Source organism: Loxodonta africana, chromosome 16, assembly GCF_030014295.1.
Source record: "Loxodonta africana isolate mLoxAfr1 chromosome 16, mLoxAfr1.hap2, whole genome shotgun sequence".
NCBI classification, from domain to species: Eukaryota; Metazoa; Chordata; class Mammalia; order Proboscidea; family Elephantidae; genus Loxodonta; species Loxodonta africana.
Genome location: NC_087357.1, coordinates 85676495 through 85700587, shown reverse-complemented (window position 1 = coordinate 85700587; position 24093 = coordinate 85676495). Strand labels below are relative to the sequence as shown.

The following is a 24093-nucleotide window of genomic DNA, read 5'->3' as shown; positions in this document are numbered from 1 at the left end:
GTAAAAAATGTCTTCCTGAGCTCTAAGAAAGCTCAATGGGGAAGGAACAACTCAGAAAAGGAGAGTGAGAATGGTTGTACACTCAAAGAATATAATCAATGTCACTCAATTGTACATGTAGAAACTACTGAACTGGTGTGTGTTTTGCTGTGTACATTCTCAACAACAGCCGATTTAAAAAAAAAAAAACAAACTGAAACCAAAACATTAACAACTACTGGAGAAATTTAGAAGAAAAACAGCAATGCATAGAGACTTGGGGAGGGAGAGAGAAAAAAACAAAACTCTAATTCATATTTTCAGAGAGTTAAAATGATGTGTAAAAAAATGAGAAGCTATATAAAGGAAATAATAAAAAGAATAGGAAACTAAGCCTCGCCCGCTCCCCAACCCTACAGGTGACAGCTATATGAACACTAGGAAAAATTAAGAAATGAAATCATAATACACTACATAGCTCAGTTGCAAACAATATTTTCATAATAATGATAGTTCATCCTTAATACTTAATTTAACCCAAAGTGATATAACGATGTTGGGAGAATGGAAATGGGAGGGGCAGATTCCTGTACAGGAGCTGAGCTCTAATGAAAGCTAAATTCTCTTCCTCCACAGTAAGAAGTCAAGAGATAATGGGTAAACCTTAAAAAGCAAGAAATGGTAGTCAGTACATGTGTGTTACTTGATGGTTAAGACTGTGTGTCAACTTGGCTGGGCCATGATTCTCAGTGTTTATACGTGATCATTCCCTTGACTGAATCTGCTGAGTAGCTAATCAGTTGAAAGAGAGTTTCCTTAGGGGTGTAGCCTGCATCCAAACATAAGCAGACTTTCTGGCTTTTTGCTCACTCTGGACCCTGCAATGCCTCCTGTTCCTCTGACCTCCGCCTCTTGGGACTTGAGCTATCAGCTTATCTGCAGATCTTGGAATTTGTTGATCTTCACAGAGCAGGAGCCCCACTCTCCAACCTGCCAATCTTGGGTTTGCCAGCCCCTGTGGCTACATGAATTGAGAGAAGTCTCTATCCTGATACATGGACTTGGGACATTTCCTTGATATAAATCTCTCCCTATATAGATTTATACGCTTTACTGGTTTTGCTTCTCTAGAGAACCCAGCCTAAGACACTATCAGAAGAAAAACTTGGACGATTTGAAGGAGGAGGGGCACAAGCCTCATGTTCTTTGTTGTAACAGTGTTTGAGTTTTAAAATTACTTTAAGTATTTCCTTGATAAATGTATAAATGAAAGTACAAACAAAAACTAAATAATATAGGCTTTGGATCCAGGCAGCTCTGAGTTGGAAGACCCAAGTTTGAATCCCTTCATAATCTCTTGGGCAGGCCACTTAGCCTCTCTGTGCCTCAGTTTAATCCTCTTCCACGACTAACCATCCCACCTCCCTGGAGGATTGAGCTGTGGAGCTAAATGAAGGAAGGATCAGAGCACTGTACGACACAAGGCAGAGTGGCTAGGTCGGCCTGAAATCAAAGGACCAGGCTGAAGGGAAGGAGTGAAAGAGCCAAAAATTACAGAAAGACAGAAAGAATAGGGACTTTTCAGCCTGAAACAGAAAATATTCCTGGGGAACACAACAGTAGTTAAAACAAAATGAACAACGATAAGAAAGGGAAAAATGTATTGCTAAGGGGATAGCAGAGTCTTTTTATCATACATGAGGACATTATTGCATGGTATAAAAAATGCTGTTACGTGCAACAGTTATATAAAATTTAGAATTCTCTCTAAAAAGAATAAAATGGCTTGGTAGAGAGTGCATGCCTTGTCACTGGATGTGTGAGCTCAGGCAGACACTCATCGTGGAGAGTGGGTCTGACAATCTATAAAGTCTTCACAATCTACAGATCCTAACCATTCTCTGAGCTGTGAATCACTAAATCCAGGCAAATAGAACACGGTGGCAGAAATATCTTTGGGGGTTAAACTCCCAGCTTCCATACCCCATCCTTCCATCATCTGAACTTAGAGAGGTCAGAACACAAAAGCCATCTGGGGCTACCACCCAGCATGGGGATACAGTGAGCTGCTGGGGTACTAAACAGCTTAGAGAGAGAGGCCCCTGAAACCCTATGGGCTGAAAGATCTGGCCACAAGGGCATCCTGGGCTGGGGGAGCAAAAGGGCACCTTCCAAACTCGGGGAGGCCAAGAATGCTTCAGGATGAAAAGAGAGCAGGTCTCAGGGCTGGACCCAAGGGCCTCATCTAGCCCTGACCTTTATGGAGTGGCTGGAATGCCCTCTGCCCAAAGACCTAGCACCTAAGCCACAGATAGCACCTAAGCCACAGATAGCACCTTGGAGGGTTATAAGGTGTCTTGATGAGATAAGAACAAGAGAAAAGAGGAGGCCCTCTGGAAGGGAGACCATACATCAACCACCTGGCCTGCCTAGCCCTTTTTGTTCACTCACCTGAGCTAGGAGAAATGTTGTGAGGGACACACAAACCTTGGTCTGAATGCCCCTTCAAAGAAGGGCTAGAGTTTTTCACTGTAATCCCCTTCTGGGATGGCCTCAGCTGCAGAGTTGCCCGGCCAAGGTCATACCATTCCCAAGGTGGCTGCCTGGAATGATGGTGAGGCCGCCATGTTGACCCAACTCCAGACAGCTCTAAGGGAACATTTCAGCTCCAGAGCTGAGGCTGTGGGGCTTGCACGAAAGCTCCATCTAATACTACTTCCTCCCATCCACATCTACAGGTGTTGATGCTAAGACACTCCTAATGAGCATCCTGCACACTAAACTCTGGTCCCAAATCAGCCACAGACTCCACCCTCCCTTTTCCCTGTAGACAAAGTGTCAAGGAGGACAGCAAGATCATGAAGGGACAGTGCCATGTGTTTAGTCCCCTGACAGGAGAGGGAAGCACACAGGACACAGACAAAAGAGCAAGGCGGAAATGGCACATGCTAGTTGTGAGGAAAAAAAAGCACAGTATGGCAGAGCACAGCACTCAGGCAGAGCTACACCCTGCACTCTGAGGCTAGAGAGAGAACTGGGCATTGCCCATCCATGGTTGGAACTGTAAACACCAATGATCTGAGAGCACCTTCTCCTGCAGGACAGACTCTCTCTACTGGGCAGGATAGGAGGCAGGCAGTGGCCAGGTAAGGGCAAAAACCACGTGATGCGGCCTCTGAGGTCTGGGGACCACCAGGACTGCATCTCTGCTGGAAGCCTTTGCTGTGGTTCTGGCCCCAGTTTCTCCAGCTGCATGAGTCGCCTTTCTGTACTCAGATGCAGGTTCCGTGACTTACCGCAGCAACTCCTGATATAGGGGGAGTGCCATGCAGCCAACTCTGGTGGGAAGGTCTGAGGTAGCTCTGTCTCATTGGTTAAAAGGCCTTTTATTGGGAATATTTTGAGAAGATGATGACATGAATAGTTCCATGCTGTACCTAGCCTCTTCAAAAGATCACCAAGGAAAATAACCAGAAATGGGTAGAATCAACTTAAGAAATCTGAAAAGCAATTGAATGGATACAACAATTAAGCTCACACCACATCAAGAAAAAGACTGGCTTTTAAATGGTAGGAAAACTTTGGCTTTCTACTTGGCTGAACCCATCACCATTCCCAGCCTGATGGTTCTGTCATCTTAATGTGGTGGCAGTGGACAGTGCACCTACTAAGGGGGGCAGATCTCTGGGTCTGGAGGAAGTCGAGCATACTTTACTAGCAGATTATAGTGAAGGTCTGCTCTGAACTGCCTAAAGGACTAAAGTGGGCACTTCTCTTTGTGTCTCGGAACTGACACAGGCAAAAGAGAGATATGGGCAATGCCCAAAGGCTGTGACCACCATATCTACCCATTCTCAGTTGTGGTAAACAGTATGATTGGAGCATATATGTAATGCCTAAGGGCTGAAGGAGAAACGGAAGTGTGTGTTTCTTTTGGAATCTGGAGTTTTCAGAGGCACCATGTATATGGGGAATTGAGTGGGCCATGCACATGCTCAGAGATGCATGTATGTGTACATCATACCTGGGAGAGACCTCTGCTTTCACGCCATTCTTACTGAAAATCAGACCAAGTTTGCTGCAAGTCAGCTCAAGTGTTGAAGAAGGACTCAGGAACACAGCCAATTTACAAAGACTGGGAGAAGGTTTTCCTGTTTTCGCTTTTTGCATTTCCCTGAAGTACAAGAAAATCTCTTTAAAAACACTAGCTGGAAAAGGGCTTAGAACAGGGTGCTAGGTATACACACATGTATGAAAAGCAATCACCGAAAAATAGCTAAGGGAGGTCATTACGCAGATGGATTATTAGTCTTCAAGAGTTAAAAAATGCTATGCCTAGGGAACAGGAAGACCGTGTGCCACATTTATCACATCATAATATTCAAATGTTTCAGTTTTAACACAAAACCACAAGGCAGACAAAAACACAGTAAAGGACAGCCTGACTGAAAGAACAAATCAAACTGATAGAAACTTTCCCTGTGGAAGCCCAAATAATGGACAGACTAGAAGACTATAACACAAAAATATTAAACATACTCAAAGAATTAAAGGAAAACCCAGAAAGTGAAGAAAAGAATGTCCGTGGTTCAACATTAGAAAATCAATTGCTGTAATATACCACATCAATAGAACAAAGGAAAAGAACCACATGATCATCTCTATGGATGCAGAAAAAGCATTTGATAAAATCTAACACCCTTTCTTGATGAAAACCCTCAAGAAGATCAGAATAAAAGAAAAATTCTTCAACCTGATTCATAGCATATAAAAAGCCAATAGTCAACATTATACTTAATGAAGAAAGACTGAGAGCTTCCCCCTTGAAATCCAGGAACAAGACACTCTCACCACTTCTATTCAATATCGCAATACACGTCCTAGACAGAGCAGTAAGACAAGAAAAAGAAATAAGAGGTATCCAGATTGGAAAAGAAGTAAAATTATCTCTATTCATGGATGACATGATCCTATACATAGAGAACCCTAAAGAACCCACAAGAAAACTTCTAGAGCTAATAGAGGAATTTAACAAAGTTGCAGGGTGCAAGGTCAACAAACAGAAATCAGTTGAATTTCTATACACCAGCAATTAGAAATCTGAAAGAGAAATTGCGGCGGGGGGGGGGATTCCATTTATAATAGCATCTAAGAGAATAAAATACCTAGGAATAAATCTAACCGACATGAAGGACTTATACAATGAAAACTATAAAACACTGCTGAAAGAGATTAAAGAAGACTTCAATAAACAGAAAGATGTTCGATGTTCATGGATTGGAAGACTTGCTATTAAGATGTCATTACTACCCAAAGCAAGCTACAGATTCAATGTGATCGCAATCAAAATTCTAATAGCCTTCTTTACAGAAATAGAAAAAACAATCCTCAAGTTTATAGGGAATGGCAAGAGGCTCTGAATAACTAAAACATTCTGGAAAGTGAAGAGCAAAGTAGGAGGACTTACACTTCCTGATTTTAAAACATACTATGAAGCTACAGTAATCAAAACAGCCTGGTCCTGGTAAAATAATAGACACATAGACTAATGAAATAGAATTGAGAGTCCAGAAATAAACCCACACATCTATGGTCAACTAACTTTTGACAAGGGTGCTGAGTCCATTCGATGGGGAAAGAGGAGTCTCTTCAATAAATGATGCTGGGAGAACTGGTTTTCCACATGAAGAAATATGAAACAGGATCCATGGCTCACACCATATACAAAAACAAATTCTAAATAAATTAAGGGTTATAAATGTGCAAACTAAAATCACAAAATTCTTAAAAGAACAAGCAAGGGCAACACTGTCAGGCTCAGTTTTCAACAATGGATTATCTAATAGAATAATAATAATAAAAAGGCACATACAGCAGAAGACCAAATAATAAATGGGACCTCATAAAAATTAAAAACTTTTGTTCATAAGCAGACTTTACCAAAAAAGTGAAAAGACAAGCTACCAACTGGGAGAATATCTTCAGAAAAAATATATCCCACAAGAATCTCATAACCAAAACATATATAAAACTTTGACAATTTAACAACAAAAAGACTACCCAATCATAAAACGTGCAAAGGACTTGAATAGACATTTCATCAAAGAGGACACTCAAATGGCCACCAAACACATGAGAAGATGCTCAATGTCATTAGCCATCAGAGAGGTGCAAATAAAAACCACGCCGAGGTATCACTTCACTTCCACAAAGATGGCTAAGATTAAAAAAATAACAACAAATGTTGGCAAGGATGTGGGGAAACTGAAACCCTTATCCATTACTGGTGGAAACGTAAAACATAGTGGAAAACAGTATGGCCATCCCTCAAAAAACTAAAAATAGAACCACCATATGACTCAGCAATTCCACTCCTAGGTATATACCCAAAAGACTTTAAAGCAGAGACTCAAAAAGGAGACTTATACACCAGTTTTCATTGCAGCATTATTCACAATAGCCAAAAGGTGGAAACAGCTTAACTGCCCATCAACAGATGAATGGATAAACAAATTGTGGTGCGTACATACAATAGAATACTGCTCAGCTAGTAGGAGAAATGAAGTCTCGATGAAAGCTATAATAGGAATGGAGCTTGAAGCCAATCACAAAAGGACAGATACTGTATGACCTCACTTGTATAAAAAGACAAGGGAAGGCAAACATATAGAGATCAAAGCTTATTAGAGGTTAATAGGGGTGGGAGGGAGGGGGAAAAAGGGGTTAACGGTGTTGGAAAAATGACATTGATTACAGGAAGTGTTGCAGAGCCGATTATTGTAATTGGTGTCAATAAGTTGTACACCTGAAAAAGCTGAATAGGCAGAAACTGTGTGATAGATTTATAACAATGACAAAAAGAAAGAGTAGCTGCTGAGGCTGCTTATGTACAACCAAATATGGGATTGCTTCCTTGATTTGGAGGTTTAGGATTATGGTTTTATGGGACATCCCGGTTAATTGGCCTAATAACGTGTTTAGTGCTTCTGTTCTACCTCTTAGTTCACTGCGTAGTGCTTGGGGTCTTAAGAGCTTGCAAGTGGTAATGCAGGCACAATAATTGGTCTCCATTCACCTGGAGCAAAAGAGGAAGAAGGAGAGTTAGGGATAGGAGGTGGATATGAAATGTGTGGCTAATTTCCTCTCTGAACAGCTGTCTCCTTGCCGTGATGCCAGAGAAACTTGATGGTGCCCAGCTATCATTACTGAACATTTTGATCAAAGATGCCATAGAAGAATCCTGACCAAAAGGGGGAAAATGCAGAAAATAATTTAAATTTTTCATTAACTCTAGACTTTCTGGAACCATGGAGGGTGAATGAACTCCTGAAACTACTGCCCTGACATAGCCTAAAACCAAAGTATTCCCAGAAGTCATATTGGGATCGAACAATATTTTAGATTAACTAGTAAAAAAAAAGACTGCCTTGAATATCGTGCTCTTTTAAGAACTGTCTGTATGGGACTGAATTGACGGCAGAAACTTGAAAGATCAGATGGGGACCTTAGGGGGCAGTGAGTTTATGTTAATAATGGAGGAACAACTTATAAAAGAAGGGTGAGAATGGTTGCACAACTTGAAGACTGTAATCAATCACTAAATTGTACACATAGAAACTTAAAAAAGAGAATGTTGATACACTTGGACAATATAACTGATGTCACTAAATAATTTGTGTAGAAATTGTCAAATGGGAACTTAATTTTCTGTGTAAACTTTCACCAAAAACACAATAAAATATTATTTAAAAAAAGAAAAAAAAAGGGAGATAGGGCCAAGATGGCAGAATAATGAAATACATCCTTTTGTCCTCTTACAAGAAAGACCCAAAAAAAAACAACTGAATTGAATATGTATGACAATCTAGGAACTCTGATCATCAAAGACAATGCTGAAGAATAGGACTGAGTAGCAGGTGGAAGGAGAGACAACTCAAAAGCAGTGGAAAACAGGAACTACAGATCGCGAGATTGTCAGCACCCTGCTAGCTGAGTCTGCACAGAGCACACAGGCTGAGGCAAGCTACAACATCCCAAGCTGAGGCCCACTACATCTGGTGCAGACACGAAGCAGTGAATTTCCATGCAGTTCTAGAATGAAACAGGAGCAACAATAGACCCCTGCAAAACTTAGGCATGAGCTCCCAACCTACTGAGCACGCTGGCAAAATAACCTCTTTCCCCACCAAGGGCATCACAGCACAGAACTACTCCCTTCCCCTCACCCATTCTCTACCCTGCTTCGACACCAGTCCCTTCCAATCCCTCCAGCCAATGACATCAGTCCCCCTAAGCTGGGGACTCAGGGCCAGTCGGGAGATCCTGCCGCTTTGCCTAGCCACTGGTGTACAGGGTCCACGGATTTGCAGTGGCCTTTGCCCCTGACCAGTCCCTTTTTGTCTAATTCAACACCTCATGCCCTCATTAGCATAAAACAGCAGGGCATACACCTGAAGCTCATTTTCACCTGCAGAAACCAAGAAGGAGCTGCAGATTTGTGACAGTCAATACTGTCCCGCCCCCTACGAAGGGGCCTCACCCACCCACACTATGGGGTCCCACCCACTCCATCTAGCCACCCAGGAAAGGGGACTGAGAATTAGTGTGGCCTTCCAATCCCTCCAGCCAATGACATCAGGCACCCAAGGACTGGTTGCACTACCCACCCCACTATGCGTTACAGGGGACAGGGACATGTCCTCCATTCAGGCACTTGGGGGCAGCCATCAGTCCTCTGCCTTGCCCCACACATAACTCCCCACTACAGCCAGAGACCCATGCTGCTCCAAACACCCCCACACAGCCCTGCCTGCCTAGGAGTGTAGGTAAGAGTTGGCACCAACCACTAGGTGACCAATGACCGAGACAGCTGTGCCCTGAATAACCATACCCCTGCAAGAACAGCTGTTCTGTCCATCTGGAGATAGGATGTGAAAGCTTCAACCACACCAACAACCAAAGCAGTTCTCATGCCCACCCTACTTGGGGATGTCAAAACAAAACAAAGAGAAGTATTAGACTGCCAGTTCTACTTCTGAAAAAGCATTAGCCAGTGAAAACCTTATGAATAGCAGAACACTGTCTGATATAATGCTGGAAGATGAGCCCTCCAGGTTGGAAGGCACTCAAAAGACGACTGGGGAAGAGCTGCCTCCTCAAAGTAGAGTTGACCTTAATGACGTGGGTGGAGTAAAGCTTTTGGGACCCTCATTTGCTGATGTGGCATGACTCAAGATGAGAAGAAACAGCTGCAAATATCCATTAATAATCAGGACCTGGAATGTACGAAGAAAGAATCTAGGAAAATTGGAAATCATCAAAAATGAAATGGAACTAATAAACATCAATACACTAGGCATTAGTGAGCTGAAATAGACTGGTATTGGGCATTCTGAATTGGACATATAGTCTACTCTGCTGGGAACAACAACTTGAAGAGATACGGTGTTGCATTCATCATCAAAAAGAACATTTCAAGATCTATCCTGAAGTAAAATGCTGTCAGTGCTAGGATAATACCCATACGACTACAAGGAAGACTAATTAATATGACTATTATTCAAATTTACAAACCAACCGCTAAAGCCAAAGATGAAGAAACAGAAGATATTTATCAGCTACTGCAGTCTGATATTGATCGAACATGCAATCAGGATGCACTGATAATTACTGGTGATTGTAATGCAAAAGTTGGAAACAAAGAAGGATTCATTGTTGGAAACTATGGCCTTAGTGACAGAAACAATGCCAGAGATCGAATGACAGAATTTTGCAAGACCAACGACTTCTTCATTGCAAATACCTTCTTTCATCAATATAAACAGCGACTATACACATAAACCTCGCCAGGTGGAACACACAGAAATCAAATTGACTACATATGTGAAAGAGATGATGGAAAAGCTCAATATCATCAGTCAGAACAAGGCCAGGGGCTGACTGTGGAACAGATCATCAATTGCTCATATGCAAGTTCAAGCTGAAACTGAAGAAAATCAGAACAAGTCCACGACAGCCAAAATATGACCTTGAGTATGTCCCACCTAAATTTAGAAACCATATGAAGAACAGATTTGACACACTGAACGCTAGTTACTGAAGACTAGATGAGTTTGGAATGGCATCAAGGACATCATCCATGAAGAAAGCAAGAGGTCACTGAAAAGACAGGAAAGAAAGAAAAGACCAAGATGGATGTCAGAGGAGACTCTGAAACTTGCTCTTGAGCATCGACCAGCTAAAGCAAAAGGAAGAGCTGATGAAGTAAAAGAACTAAACAGAAGATTTCAAAGGGCCTCTCGAGAAGACAAAGTAAAGTATTATAATGACATGTGCAAAGAGCTGGAGATGGAAAACCAAAGGGGAAGAACACGCTCGGCGTTTCTCAAGCTGAAAGAACTGAAGAAAAAACTCAAGCCTCGAGTAGCAATAGTGAAGGATTCCATGGGGAAAATATTAAATGACACAGGAAGCATCAAAAGGAGATGGAATGAATACAGAGTCATTATCCCAAAAAGAATTAGAGTTCAACCATTTCAATAGGTAGCATGTGTCAGGAACCGATGGTAGTGAAGGAAGAAGTCCAAGCTGCTCTGAAGGCATTGGCGAAAAACAAGGCTCCAGGAATCGATGGATATCAATTGAGATGTTTTAACTAACAGATGCAGCGCTGGAGGTGCTCACTCGTCTATGCCAAGAAATATGGAAGACAGCTTCCTGGGCAACTGACTGGAAGAGATCCATATTTATGCCTATCCCCAAGAAAGGTGATCCAACCAAATGCAGAAATTATAGAACAATATCCTTAATATCATGCGGAAGCAAAATTTTGCTGAAGATCATTCAAAAATGGTTGCAGCAGTAGATCAACAGGGAACTGCCAGAAATTTAGGCTTGGTCCGGAAGAGGCCATGGAACCAGGGATATCATTGCTGATGTCCGATGGATCCTGGCTGAAAGCAGAGAATACCAGAACGATGTTTACCTGTGTTTTATTGACTATGCAAAGGCATTCGACTGTGTGGATCATAACAAATTATGGATAACATTACGAAGAATGGGAATTCCAGAACACTTAACTGTGCTCATGAGGAACCTTTACATAGATCAAGAGGCAGTTGTTCAGACAGAACAAGGGGATACTGATTGGTTTAAAGTCAGGAAAGGTGTGCGTCTGGGTAGTATCCTTTCACCATACCTATTCAATCTGTATGCTAAGCAAATAACCTGAGAAGCTGGACTGTACAAAGAAGAATGGGACGTTGGGATTGGAGGAAGACTCATTAACTGCCCGTGTTAGGCAGATGACACAACCTTACTTGCTGAAAGTGAAAAGGACTTGGAGTACTTACTAATGAAGAACAAAGACCACAGCCTTCAGTATGGATTGCACCTCAACTTAAAGAAAACAAAAATCCTCAAAACTGGACCAATGAGCAATATCATGATAAATGGAGAAAAGACTGACGTTGTCAAGGATTTCATTTTACATGGATCCACAATCAACAGCCATGGAAGCAGCAGTCAGGAAATTAACAGATGCATTGCACTGGGCAAATCTGCTGCAAAGGACCTCTTCAAAGTGTTGAAGAGCAAAGATGTCACCCTGAAGACTAAGGTATGCCTGACCAAAGCCATGGTATTTTCAATCGCATCATATGCATGTGAAAGCCGGACAATGAATAAGGAAGACTGAAGAAGAACTGATGTCTTTGAATTGTGGTATTGGCAAAAAATATTGAATATACCATGGACTGCCAAAAGAACGAAAAAGTCTGTTTTGGAAGAAGTACAACCAGAATGCTCCTTAGAAGCAGGGATGGTGAGACTGTGTCTTACATACTTTAGATATGGTGTCAGGAGGCATCAGTCCCTGGAGAAGGACATCATGCTTGGCAAAGTACAGTGTCAGCAGAAAAGAGAAAGACCCTCAACGAGGTGGATTGACACAGTGGCTGCAACAATGAGCTCAAGCATGACAATGGTTGTACAGATGGGGCAGGACGGGGCAATGTTTCATTCTGTTGTGCATAGGGTTGCTATGAGTCGGAACCAACTCAATGGCATCGAACAACAACAAGAAGAACTATGAAGAGGAAAAACCTATGAATGATCGGAGTACTAGAACAAGGGATGATAACAGGAAACAGAGAAAATTGTTGAAAATCTGCTGGCAGAAAACTTCTCTAATATCATGAAAGATGAAACGATATCTATCATAGAAGCTCAACAAACTTCATACAGGGTAAACCCCAAAAGAAAGTTACCAAGACATATCATAGTCAAACTTCCCGAAACCAAAGACAAAGAAAAGAATCTTGAAAGTGGCTAGTAATAAATGAATACAATAAGACTAAACTCTGACTACTCAGCAGAAATCATGTAGGCAAGAAGGCAATGGCATGACATATATAAAGCCTTGTAGGAAAAAATACTGCCAGCTAAGAATAACATATCCAACAAAATTGTCTCTCAAATATGACGGTGAAATTAGATCATTTCCAGACAAACAAAAATTAAAGGAATTTGTAGAAACCAGACCAAAAAAAAAAAGACTAAAATTTCAGGGAATATTAAAGAGAATCTTCTGGTTAGAGAACCAACATCAGACAACAATCCAAGATTAGGACGCAGGACAGATCAACAAGTTATCAATCCAGATGGGGAATTCACAAAAACAAATCAAAGCTAAAAGACTGAAAATAGGGAAGCAGAGAAGTAAATATGTAAATGATGATAACGTCAAAAAAAAAAAAAAAAGGGAATAAACAGTGTAGTCACAGAACTCCCATACAGAAAGGAAGTCAGGGTGGTATCAAGAAATAAAAGACTGGTTTAAACTTAGAAAAATAAAGGTAAATTTCGAGGTAACCACAAAAGAAGCTAACAAATCTACCCATCAAAATTGTAATGAAGAAAAACATAACTCAGCAAACACAAAATCAACAATGAGATGAAAAAAAATACATAAAAAGAATTCAGTACAGAAAATTAAGCAGAACAAAGAAACTGTCAACACAGCAATAACAATAAAAAACACATCAAAATGAGAACAGTAAACTGACACCTATTGATGATTACACTGAATGTAAATGGTCTAAATGCACCAGTAAAGAGACAGTGGCAGAATGTATATAAAAAAAATCATGATCCATCTATATGCTGTCTACAAGAGACACGCCTTAGGGACAAAGACATAAACTAACTAAAACTCAAAGGATGGGAAAAATAATATCACGAAAACAAACAAAAAAGAGGAAGAATGGCAATATTAATCTCTGATAAAATAGACCTTAAAGCAAAATCCACTATAAAGGATAAAGGACACAATATAATGATTAAAGGGTTGACAGAGCAGGAGGACATAACTATAGTAAACATCTATGCACCCAATCACAGGGCTCCATAATACATAAAACAAACCCTAACAGCATTGAAAAGAGAAATAATAATAATAGTAGGAGACTACAGAACATCATTTTCGGTGAAGAACAGACCAGCTAGAAAGAAACTCAATCAATAAACAAAAGATCTAGGAGGTGGGGCCAAGATGGAAGAATAGTCAGACAATTCCTGTGGTCCCTCTTACAACAAAGACCTGAAAAAACAAGTGATTTGATTATATGTGAAAATCTAGGAGCCCTGATCATCAAAGACAAAGTTGAGGAGTCAGACTGAGCAGTAGGGGGAAGGAGAGACAGCACAGAAGCAGCAAAGAAGTGCCTGTCATAAAGTAGCTGGCACCATGCTGGCTGGAATGGCAGCACATGCAGACTGAGGTGAGCAGCAGCGCTCAGGAAGTGTTTCACCACGTCAGGAGAAACCAGGCAGTGAAGAGTCTGCTCAAGCCTCCAAAGCCAAGGGAAAGTGGTGCTGGACCTGCAAAAGTTAAGTGCAGGCATCTAACCTACCACACGGGGTCAAAATAATCCCTTCCCCTCTGGGACTTTTGCAAAGAAGTGCCTCTTTTCCCTTGCCCACATCCTACCTCACCCCACTCTGATACCAGTCCAGCAGTATTTAACAACTGCCATGTCCCCTAAGCCAGAACTAAGGGCTATCTGCACCCAAACTAGTCTCACGGTTTTAAGAAATCGTCACACCCCCTAAGCCGAGAACTCAGGGCAGGCGCTGCCCCTTTGCCTAGGCACTGGCATAAGGGGTCCACGGACTTGTAATGTCCTTCACCCTTGCCTAGACCTGTGTGGGCTGATTCAACACTACAGACCCTCATTAATGCCAAGCCCCCTACGCTGGGAACTCAGGGCAGGCACTTCCCCTTTGCCTAGGCACTGTCATAAGGGCTTACAGACTTGTAGTACCCTTCACCCCTGCCTAGACCTTTGTGGGTCAATTCAAAATCGTAGATCCTCATTAGCATAGAAGAACAGGGCATATACCTGAAGCCTATTTTCAACTGCAGCAGCCAAAGCGGAGTAGCAGATTGGGGACATTTGACACTGTCTTGCACATTAAACAGGGTCTTCACCACCCACATCAGCAGCATGAGGGCTTGCAGTATCATCCATTCCATCCAGCCACACATGACAGGAGTCCAAGAATAAGTGGTGCCTCTCAGTCCTTACTGCCAACAGCATTGGGTGCCCAAAGTCCGGCTGCGAAACCTACCCACCTACATGCTTTAGGGGCCAGGAACACGCCTTCCACTCAGATACTCAGGAGCAGCCATCAGCCCTCTCTTTTGCTCAGCACATAGCCCCCAACTGCAGCCAGATACCTATTCCTGCTACAAACACACCTACGCAGCCCTGCCAGTCTAGGACTGTAGGTGAGAATCTGCACCACATACTCGGTGACTGATGACCTGGACATCTGAGCTAAATCCACACAAGAAAAGTGAACAGACTCCTGAGCTCACACTAGTAGCTGCTCTAACCAGCTCATGATGACAGGACATGAAAGCTTCAGAGACACCAATAACCAAAGTGGCTCAAACGGCCAGCCTGCTGGGGCATATCAAAACAAAACAAAACAAAAAGCTAGGACACAACAAGGAAACATACAATAAATAAATATAATAACTTATTGATGGCTCAAACACAACAGTCAATATCAAATCACATAAAGATGCAGGTCAAGATGGCTCCAGCAAAAAACCAAAACAAAAAACCAGGAAACCTTATGGAAGAAGAGAAGGTCTAGGAGTTACCGGGGTTAAAATTCAAAAGATTAATATACAGAGCTCTTCAAGGGATCAGCAAGGAGATAAGGCAAAACTCAGACCAAGCCAAGGAACACACAGACAAAAGAATAGAGGAATTCAGGAAAGCAATACAAGAACAGAGGGACAAATTTAACAGGCTGCTAGGAACCATAAAGAGACAGCAATTAGAAATCCAAAAGATTAACAATAAAATTACAGAATTAGACAACTCGATAGAAGGTCAGAGGAGCAGAATTGAGGCAATGGAACTCAGAATTAGTCAGACTAAATATAAACCCTGTGACACCAATTTATTTGAGGAAAAATTAGATAAAAGAATTTTAAAAATTAAAGAAACTCTAAGAATTACATGGGAAACTATCAAGAGGAATAACCAACGAGTGACTGGAGTACCAGAATGCAGGGGGCGGGGGGGATGGGGGGTGGTAAAAGAAATACGGAGAGAATTGTTGAAGATTTGCTGGCAGAAAAATTCCCTGATATTCTGAAAGGTGAGAAGGTATCTATCCAAGAAGCTCAACAAACGCCACACAGGGTAGATCCCAAAATAAAGTCACCAAGACATATTATAATCAAACTTGCCAAAACCAAAGATAAAGATAGACTCTTGAGAGGAGCCAGGGATAAGGGGTCAATAAGACTAAACCCTGACTACTCAGCAGAAACCATGCAAGCAAGGAGGCAATGGGATGAAATATATAAAGCCATGAAGGAAAAAAAAAATTGCCAGCTGTCTTATTTATCTAGTGCTGCTATAACAGAAATACCACAAACAGATGGCTTTAACAAAGAGAAATTTATTTTCTCACAGTCTAGTAGGTTACAAGTCCAAATTCAGGGTGTTGGCTCCAGGGGAAGGCTTTCTATCGCTGTGGGCTCTGGAGGAAGGTCCTTATCCTCAATCTTCCCCTGGTCAAGGAGCTTCTCAGGTGCAGGGACCCCGTGTCCAAAGGACGTGCTCTGCTCCTCATGCTGCTTTCTTGGTGGTATGAGGTCCCCCACTCTGCCTCCTTCCCTTTCATCTCTTGAGAGATAAAAGGTGGTGCAGGCCACACCCCAGGGATATTGCCAAAAACCAAACACAGAGCCTAGTGCTGCCATAACAGAAATACCACAATGGATGGCTTCAACAGAGGTTTATTTTCTTACAGTAAAGTAGGCTAAATGTCCAAATTCAGGGTGTCAGTTCCGGGGAAGGCTTTCTCTCTGTGTTGGCTCTGGAGGAAGGTCCTTGTCCTCAATCTTCCCATGGTTAAGGAGCTTCTCAGGCACAGGAACCGCAGGTCCAAAGGACATACTCTGTTCCTGGTGCTGCATTCTTGGTGGTATAAGGTGCTCAATTCTCTGCTTGTTTCCCTTTCCTTTTATCTTTTGAAAGATAAAAAGTGGTGTAGGCCCCATACCAGGGAAACTCCCTTTACCTTGGATCAGGGAGATGACCTGAGTAAGGGTGGTGTTATAATCCCACCCTAACCTTTTCAACATAAAATTAGAATCACAAAATGGAGGACAACCACACAAGACTGGGAATCATGGCCCAACCAAGTTGATACACACATTTTTGGGGGACATAATTCAACCCATGACACCAGCCAGGAACTATATATCCAGCAAAAATGTCTCTTAAATATGATGGGAATATTAGGGCACTTCCAGATAAACAGTAGTTGAGGGCATTTGTAAAAACCAAACCAAAATTACAAGAAATATTAAACGGAGTCCTACGGCTAGAGAACCAACAATATCGGATAACAACCCAAGACTAGAACACAGAACAAAACAACCAGATATCAACCCAGAGAGGGAAGTCACAAAAATAAGTCAAAGCTAAAAGGCTGAAATAGGGAAACAGACATCAATATGTAAATGATGACAACATCAGAACAAAAGGGAGGGAATAAGTAGTACAGTAATAGAACTTTCATATGCAGAAGAACTTAAGGCAATATCAAGAAATAAAAGATTTCTTTAAAGTTAGAAAAATAGAGATAAATTTTAAGGTAACCACAAAGGAAACTAACAAATTTACCCATCAAAATAAAAAAGAAGAAAAACACAAAGATTCAGCAAGCACAAAGTCAACAATAATGAAAATGATGAAAAGAAAATACACAAAGAAAAACGACTCAGCACAGAAAATTAAGTGGAACAAAGAAACTGTTAACACCACACACACACACAAATACATCAAAATGACACCTGTAAACTTATACCTATTAATAATCACACTGAATGTAAACAGACCAAATGCACCAAAAAAGAGACAGAGAGTGGCAGAATGGATAAAAAACATGATCTGCCTATATGCTGCCTACAAGAGGCACATCTTAGACTCAAATGAAAAAACTAAAACTCAGACTATGGGAAAAAAATACATATCAAACAAACAACAGCCAAAAATAGCAGAGAGGCAATATTAATCTCTGACAAAATAGACTTTAAAGCAAAATTTACCACAAAGGATAAGGAAAGATACTACATAATGATTAAAGCATCAATATACCAGGAGAACATAACCATAATAAATATATACATATCCAATGACAGGGCTCCAAAATACATACAACAAACACAGCATTGAAAAGAGAAATAGACATCTCCACAATCATAGTAGGACACTCCAACACACCACTTTCAGTGAAGGACAGAATATCTAGAAAGAAATTCAATAAAGACATGGAAGGTATAATTGCCACAATCAATCAACTTGAATCATAGATATATACAGAACACTACACCCAACAGCAGACAAGAATACATTCTTTTCCAAAGCATATGGATCATTCTCCAGAACAAACCACATATTAGGCCACAAAAGTAAGCCTGAACAGAATTCAAAACACCGAAATATTACAAAGCATATTTTCTGACCATAAAGCCATAAAAGTAGAAATCAATAACAGAAACAGCAAGGAAAAAAAAAAAATCAAAGGCATGGTGGTTAGGAGCTACAGCTGCTACCAGAAGGTAAGCAGTTCGAATCCACCAGCCACTCCTTGGAAACCCTACAGGGCAGTTCTGCCCTGCCGTATAGGGTCACTATGAGTCAGAATCAACTCCACAGCACTGTTTTTTTTTTTTTTTTAAGATGACTATGATACTAAAAATGAAAAACAGCAGGTGTTGGTGAGATGTGGAGAAATTGGAACCCTCAACTATGGCTGGTAGGATGGTAAAATGGTGCAGTTGCTGTGGAAAACAGTTTAGTGGTTTCTCAAAAAGTTAAGCACAAAATTTCCACAAGACTCAGCAATTCCAGTCTCAGGTATTGTCTTGGTTATCTAATGCTGCTGTAAGAGAAATTCCACAATGGGATAGCTTTAACAAAGGGAAATTTATTCTCTCAAAGTTTAGGAGGCTAGAAGTCCAAATTCAGGGTGCCAGGTCTAGGGGAAGGCTTTCTCTGTTGGTTCTGGGGTAAGGTCCTTGTCATCAATCTTCCTCTGGTCTAAGAGCTTCTCAGCACAGGAACCTTGGTTCAAAGGACATGCACTGCTCCTGCATCTCTGCTCTCTGCTGGCTTCTCTCTTTTACATCTCAAAAGAGATCTACTCAAGATACAATCTAATCTTGTAATTTGAGTCCTGTCTCATTAACCTAACTGCCTCCAATCCTGCCTCAATAACATCATAGAGGTAGGATTTACAACACACAGGAAAATCACATCAGATGACAAAATGGTGGACAATCATACAATACTGGGAATCATGGCCTAGTCAAGTTGTCACATATTTTGGGGGGATACAGTTCAATCCATAACGGGTATATATGCAAAATTATTGAAAGCAGGAATGCAAACAGATACTTGTACCCCAATGTTCACTACAGCACTATTCACAATAGCTAAAAGGAGTAAACAGCCTAAAAACCCATCAACAGAAGAATGGACAAAATGTGGTATACACATAGAATGGACTATGACTCATCTACAAGAAGAAACGAAGTCCTGATACATACCATAACATAGATAAACCTTGAAAATATTATACTGAATGAAATAAGTCAATCAGAAAAGGAAAAATGTATGATCCCACTTACATAAAATATGTAAAACAGGCAAGTACACAGAGACCTAAGTTATTCGTGATTACCAGGGACAGGCAGGAGGAAGGGGTAAAGGAGACTTATAGCTTGAGTGACACTCAGATTGTGTTAAAGGTGACAGAAAAAATTGGAAACGAAGAGCGGTGATAGTTGAGAAACAAAATGAACATGACTGATGTCACTATATTGTACATGTAAAAAAATGTTAAAATGGAAAATTTTGTTACATATGTATCTATATAAAAAAAAAAAAACTTAAAGAAAAATAAAAAGACATTCAGTGTTCCTGGATTGGAAGACCTAATATCATCATAATGACAATACTATCCATAATGATCTGCAGGTTCAACACAATCCCTATCAAAATTCCAACAACCTTCTTTGCAGGAATGGAAAAGCCAATCCTCAAATTCATACAGAATTTCAAGGGGCACTGAATAGCCAAAAAAAAACCTTCAAAAAGAAGAACGAAGTGGGAGGACTCACATGTCTCGATTTCAAAACATACTAGAAAGCTACAGGCATCAAAACAGTGTGGAACTGATATAAGAACAGGCATACAGACCAATGGAATAGAATTGAGAATTCAGAAATAAACCTATATTATCTATGATCTATTAATTTCCACAAGGGCGCCAAGTCCATTCAGCTAGGAAAGAACAGCTATTCCTAATTGGTGCTGGGACAACTGGATCTCCAGTGCAAAAGAACGTAGTTAGACCCACACCTCACGCTATATACAAAAATTAACTCAAAATGGATCAAGGGTCTAAATATAGAATGAAAACCATAAAACTATTAGGAAAAAACATAGGGGTAATGCTTCAGGGCCTAGTTTTTGACAATGAATCCTTAGATATGACACCAAAAGCACAAGCAACAAAAGACAGAATAGGTAAAACATGCATCACCAAAATTAAAAATTTTTGTCCATCAAAAGAAGAGGAAACCTACAGACTGGAGAAAATACCTGGTAACCATATACAGTAAAGCCTGTGAAAGTAGGAACCTGTGTAAGGAGAAAACCTGTTAGAGAAGGAAAACTAAAATATTTTCTACTAATAAAGAGTGATGGAGAAGTGGTAAGACTGCACCCTGTCAAGGGCAGAAAATTTGTGAGACCTAGAAAATAAGGCAGTCCCATCGGGTTACAGGTTTCACTGTACCTCATAATGGTTTAATATCTAGAATATATAAAGAACTTATACCACTCAAAATCAAAAAGCCAAAATGCAATTTAAAAATGGGCAAAGGACTTGAACTTGAATAGACATTTTGCCAAAATAAAAACACAAATGGCCAACAAACACATGAAAAGATGCTGCTGCCCAGGAGCCAGGGCTGGGTCAGGGGCCCCTGAAGCAATGTGACTCTTCCCCCCTTGCCCTTTACTTCAAACTCATCCTCCATGATTGTACAGGACACTACTAGGCAAACTACCCACAAACTCTCTCTCCATCCTCATCACAAACAGAGGGTAGGTATGAGGATTCCATTTTACAAATGGGGACACTGAGGCACAAAGAAATGAAGCAACTTGCCAAGGCCACAGGCTGGTGATTGGAGTCCCTTCCTAAGTGATCATTATTCCTCTTTCTCCAAGAGCAGCAGGGGGCATCCACAGACCATATCCTCAACCAGACAGCTACTGGAGAGAAGACCTGGTCCTCAAAGGCCTTCTTCACCCAGACAGGCCTCAGGCCCCTTCTCTTACCCTGAGCTGGTCCAGATGTTCTCGGCCAGCTGGAAGAGCAAAGTGGAGACTGACAGTGAGGGTGAGGCCCTATAGAGCAGCCTCAATTCCAGGGCCTGGTCTGGGGCACAGGGAACTTGAGTTGCTCCTCCCAATCCTGTCCTCCAATTGTGTCCTGAGGAACCAGTGCCACCTCCCAGCATTTAAGAAGCCAAAGGAGGCATGTGGTGGTGGGAAGTAGAGACTCCTTGACTTAGGGAGCCATTCTTTTGACCTCTTTCTAGGACCCCTTCCATCACACCCTAAAGGAAATGAGATAAACCTCCCACTAGTCAACTAGCTTTGACTGCCCTTGAGTAAAACACTCAGCTACTCCAGGTTGCTGCATAATCAACCCCAAGCAGGGAAACAGAACCTATCCCTCCGGGTGTGGGAGGACTAAAGTGTTCAACACATTGCTATGCATACAGTTTAAGAGTTCGATTAATATCATTTCACATTGTCTACTGTGGCTGGAGCCCCTCCCATCCAATCCAGGGGTAGATGTCCCCACTGGGACTAAAAGCACAGCACTAGGAGAGTGGGCAGGGCACTGCAGCAAGGTGGCTATACAGCCATTGTAGGGACCCTGTGAGCATACTGTCCCTCTCTGGAGAGATGGACCCAAAAAGGCCATCGACCTCCATAAAGCCCCTCCATCCTCCTCCAAGGGGGTCACCCCCACCCCCAACTGTGCAAAGGATTGACAAGGCATCTCAGATGTCCCTGCTGGGGAGTGAGGAGGGACCTCTGTTCCAGGATGCAGGAGCTCCTAGAGCTGCTGGTTTGCCATAGCACCCACAGAGACTCAGACGAAGCCAGGGGAATCTAGCCTGGGGTGGCGGAAGTGGAACAGGCTGCTCGGCCATATCTTGAACAGAACCTGTGCCATTTTTCCCTTCCCTAGCCTGTCTCTGTCTCCTAGTATGATTTTTTGTTGACTCCTCTAAGAGTTAAATGTTAACCAATGTTTCCCCTAGGACTGTGGAAAAAAAGTGATATTGATCTAAGCCTGTCAAACAGGACGATGCTCATCAGGATGGCTCCAGTCTGAAGGGACAATGGAAGGGAAAGATCAGCATGTTTGAGACGTGATCACCTAAGCCACACAGAAAGGGAATGGACATTCCACAAGCTCCTAAAACCCATGTTCCCCTTTCCCTGTAAAACTCCAGCTGGACTGCAGTTTTTTGAGACAGCATTAGGAGATCATTCCCCTCTGTCTCCATATACTGGTATATATAACAAAGCTCTTGCTACCCGTCTCAAGAATTGGCTGTTTGCGGCAGACGGCTCTAACTTGTGAAATTGAAGTAACAGAAGAAGCCCAGCACAGAAAGCCCAAGTCCTGCCACCATCACTGCATATCTCACCACCTCTAGGATCCCAGCAAACAGCTTTGGCAGTTTATATCCCAGGGTTGTTTTGAGCATAAAAGAAGACAACTGCAGTGAAAAAGCTTTGGAAACTGAAATTGCTCCAATGATATTGATGGTTGTATCATTGTTGGAGTCTCTGGGTGGGGCAAAAAGTTAAGTGCTTGACTACTTGCAGAAAGGGTAGTGTCGAACCCACCCAGAGGCACCTCGAAAAACAGGCCTGGTGATATTCCTCTGGAAGGTCACAGCCTTGAAAGCTTTCTGGAGCACTTCTACTCTGCACGCATGGGATTGCAATGAGTCAGAATGGATTCCACAACAACTAACAACAAGGTACTACTGAATTAATGCAAATTTTTTTCTCAGCCCCACAGGAGGAGCTGAAAGTGGAAGTAAGACAGTATCTCCAAGACTGAAGACACCCCTACATTTCCTTGTTTGCCAGCTCAGGAAGGGCCCAGGACAAGATCCAGGACCAGCCCACTGGACCTAGGAAGGACTTGAAACACACTCCATCTCTCCTAAGGCCAAACAGAGACAGAAAGTACATGAACTGTAAGACAGTCCCCAAACGCTGAAGGCAGAAGCAAAGCAATTAGAAGCAGCAAAGCCACGGGCTTTTTTATGCAAGTAAAATGCCCAACAGAAGCAACAGAGCTGCCTCTCTGAGCCTGTAAAAATAGAAGCCTTTTTTGGAGGGAAGAAGAAAAAAAAAAAGAAGAAGAAGAAGAAACCAGCCCCCACAGTTAGCTTCTAACAACTACTGAGAAGGCAGCTCCTAGCAATCACCTGCCTGAATCACTTTTTATGGGGAATGTAGGATAAGGATTCATGCCAAGCTGATGAAAATACAGAGAGACATCCTAAAACACTACAGTGGTTTTTTCCCCCAAAAAGTCCAAGTACCTGTGAACAAATGCCTGGATCACTGGTTTTGTTGCAGGCTGCCACAGAGAGGCCCCAAAGACACTGTTTCTTAGGTCTGACCAACAGACTGGGTCCACCTCTCACAGAAGCTGGTGGCCCCTAAGGCCTGCAGTGGCCACTAGGAGACAGTGCTCTCTGTGGGCTGCGGGGCTTCCCCTACTATTTGCTGTTCTTGCCTGGGCACCCAGTGGGCAAGGGCTTGTGCTCTAGGTGTCTGCTGGCCACTTACTTGTCCAAGATGAGGTAGAGATCGAAGCCGCCCCCGCAGGAGATCTGCTCACCTGTCCCCTGGCGCCACCTGTGTCTCACGCTTTTGGAACCATGGCCTCGGTGGCCAAAGCTCCCAGCACCAGGCAGCAGTGGTGGCGGTGGCAGAAGCAGCAGCAGCAAGAAGGGTGCAGGGCAGGGCGCCCAGGGGCCATGGCTCGCCATCTTCCCTCCCTCCCCAGGCCGTGCTCTGGGGAGCCAGTGAGGGGGTAGGGCTCAATGGTATGGGGGGCACCTCAACTGCCACTGCCTCTGCCAGTGCCCAGGGGCTATGGCCCTTCTGGTCCTCTCCCCCACACCTGCTGCAACCCTCCCACTCGGTCCCTGCCCAGTGGGAGCAGAAGGGTGGAAGTGGTGGCTCTGGGGCGACGAGCTACCAGCTCCCTGCTCTGGCCCTTCCCCCGCCAGGCCCTAGCAGAATTCTTGGTTGTTAGGGTTGACATGAAGGTTGACATGGTGACTTTGTGACCTGCGGCTCTGCTGAATATCTTCCCTATTAACAACAGCAAGGGGTCTTTTCAAGGGGGTATAAAATGAGGACTCCATTTGTCCTCATTGAGTCCCAACCCCTCACAAGTGGC

General features: G+C 42.4%; 1 protein-coding gene across 1 annotated transcript in view; it reads right to left on the bottom strand.

Moving 5' to 3' along the window:
• The window catches only part of ANTXRL (ANTXR like), a 112361-nt gene extending 88684 nt beyond the window's left edge, over nucleotides 1-23677 (bottom strand). The window contains exon 1 of the mRNA XM_064269093.1: nucleotides 23475-23677. Coding sequence (XP_064125163.1) covers nucleotides 23475-23677 — 203 coding nt within the window. The remainder of the gene's footprint in view (nucleotides 1-23474) is intronic.
• Between the last annotated feature and the right edge of the window lie 416 nt (nucleotides 23678-24093).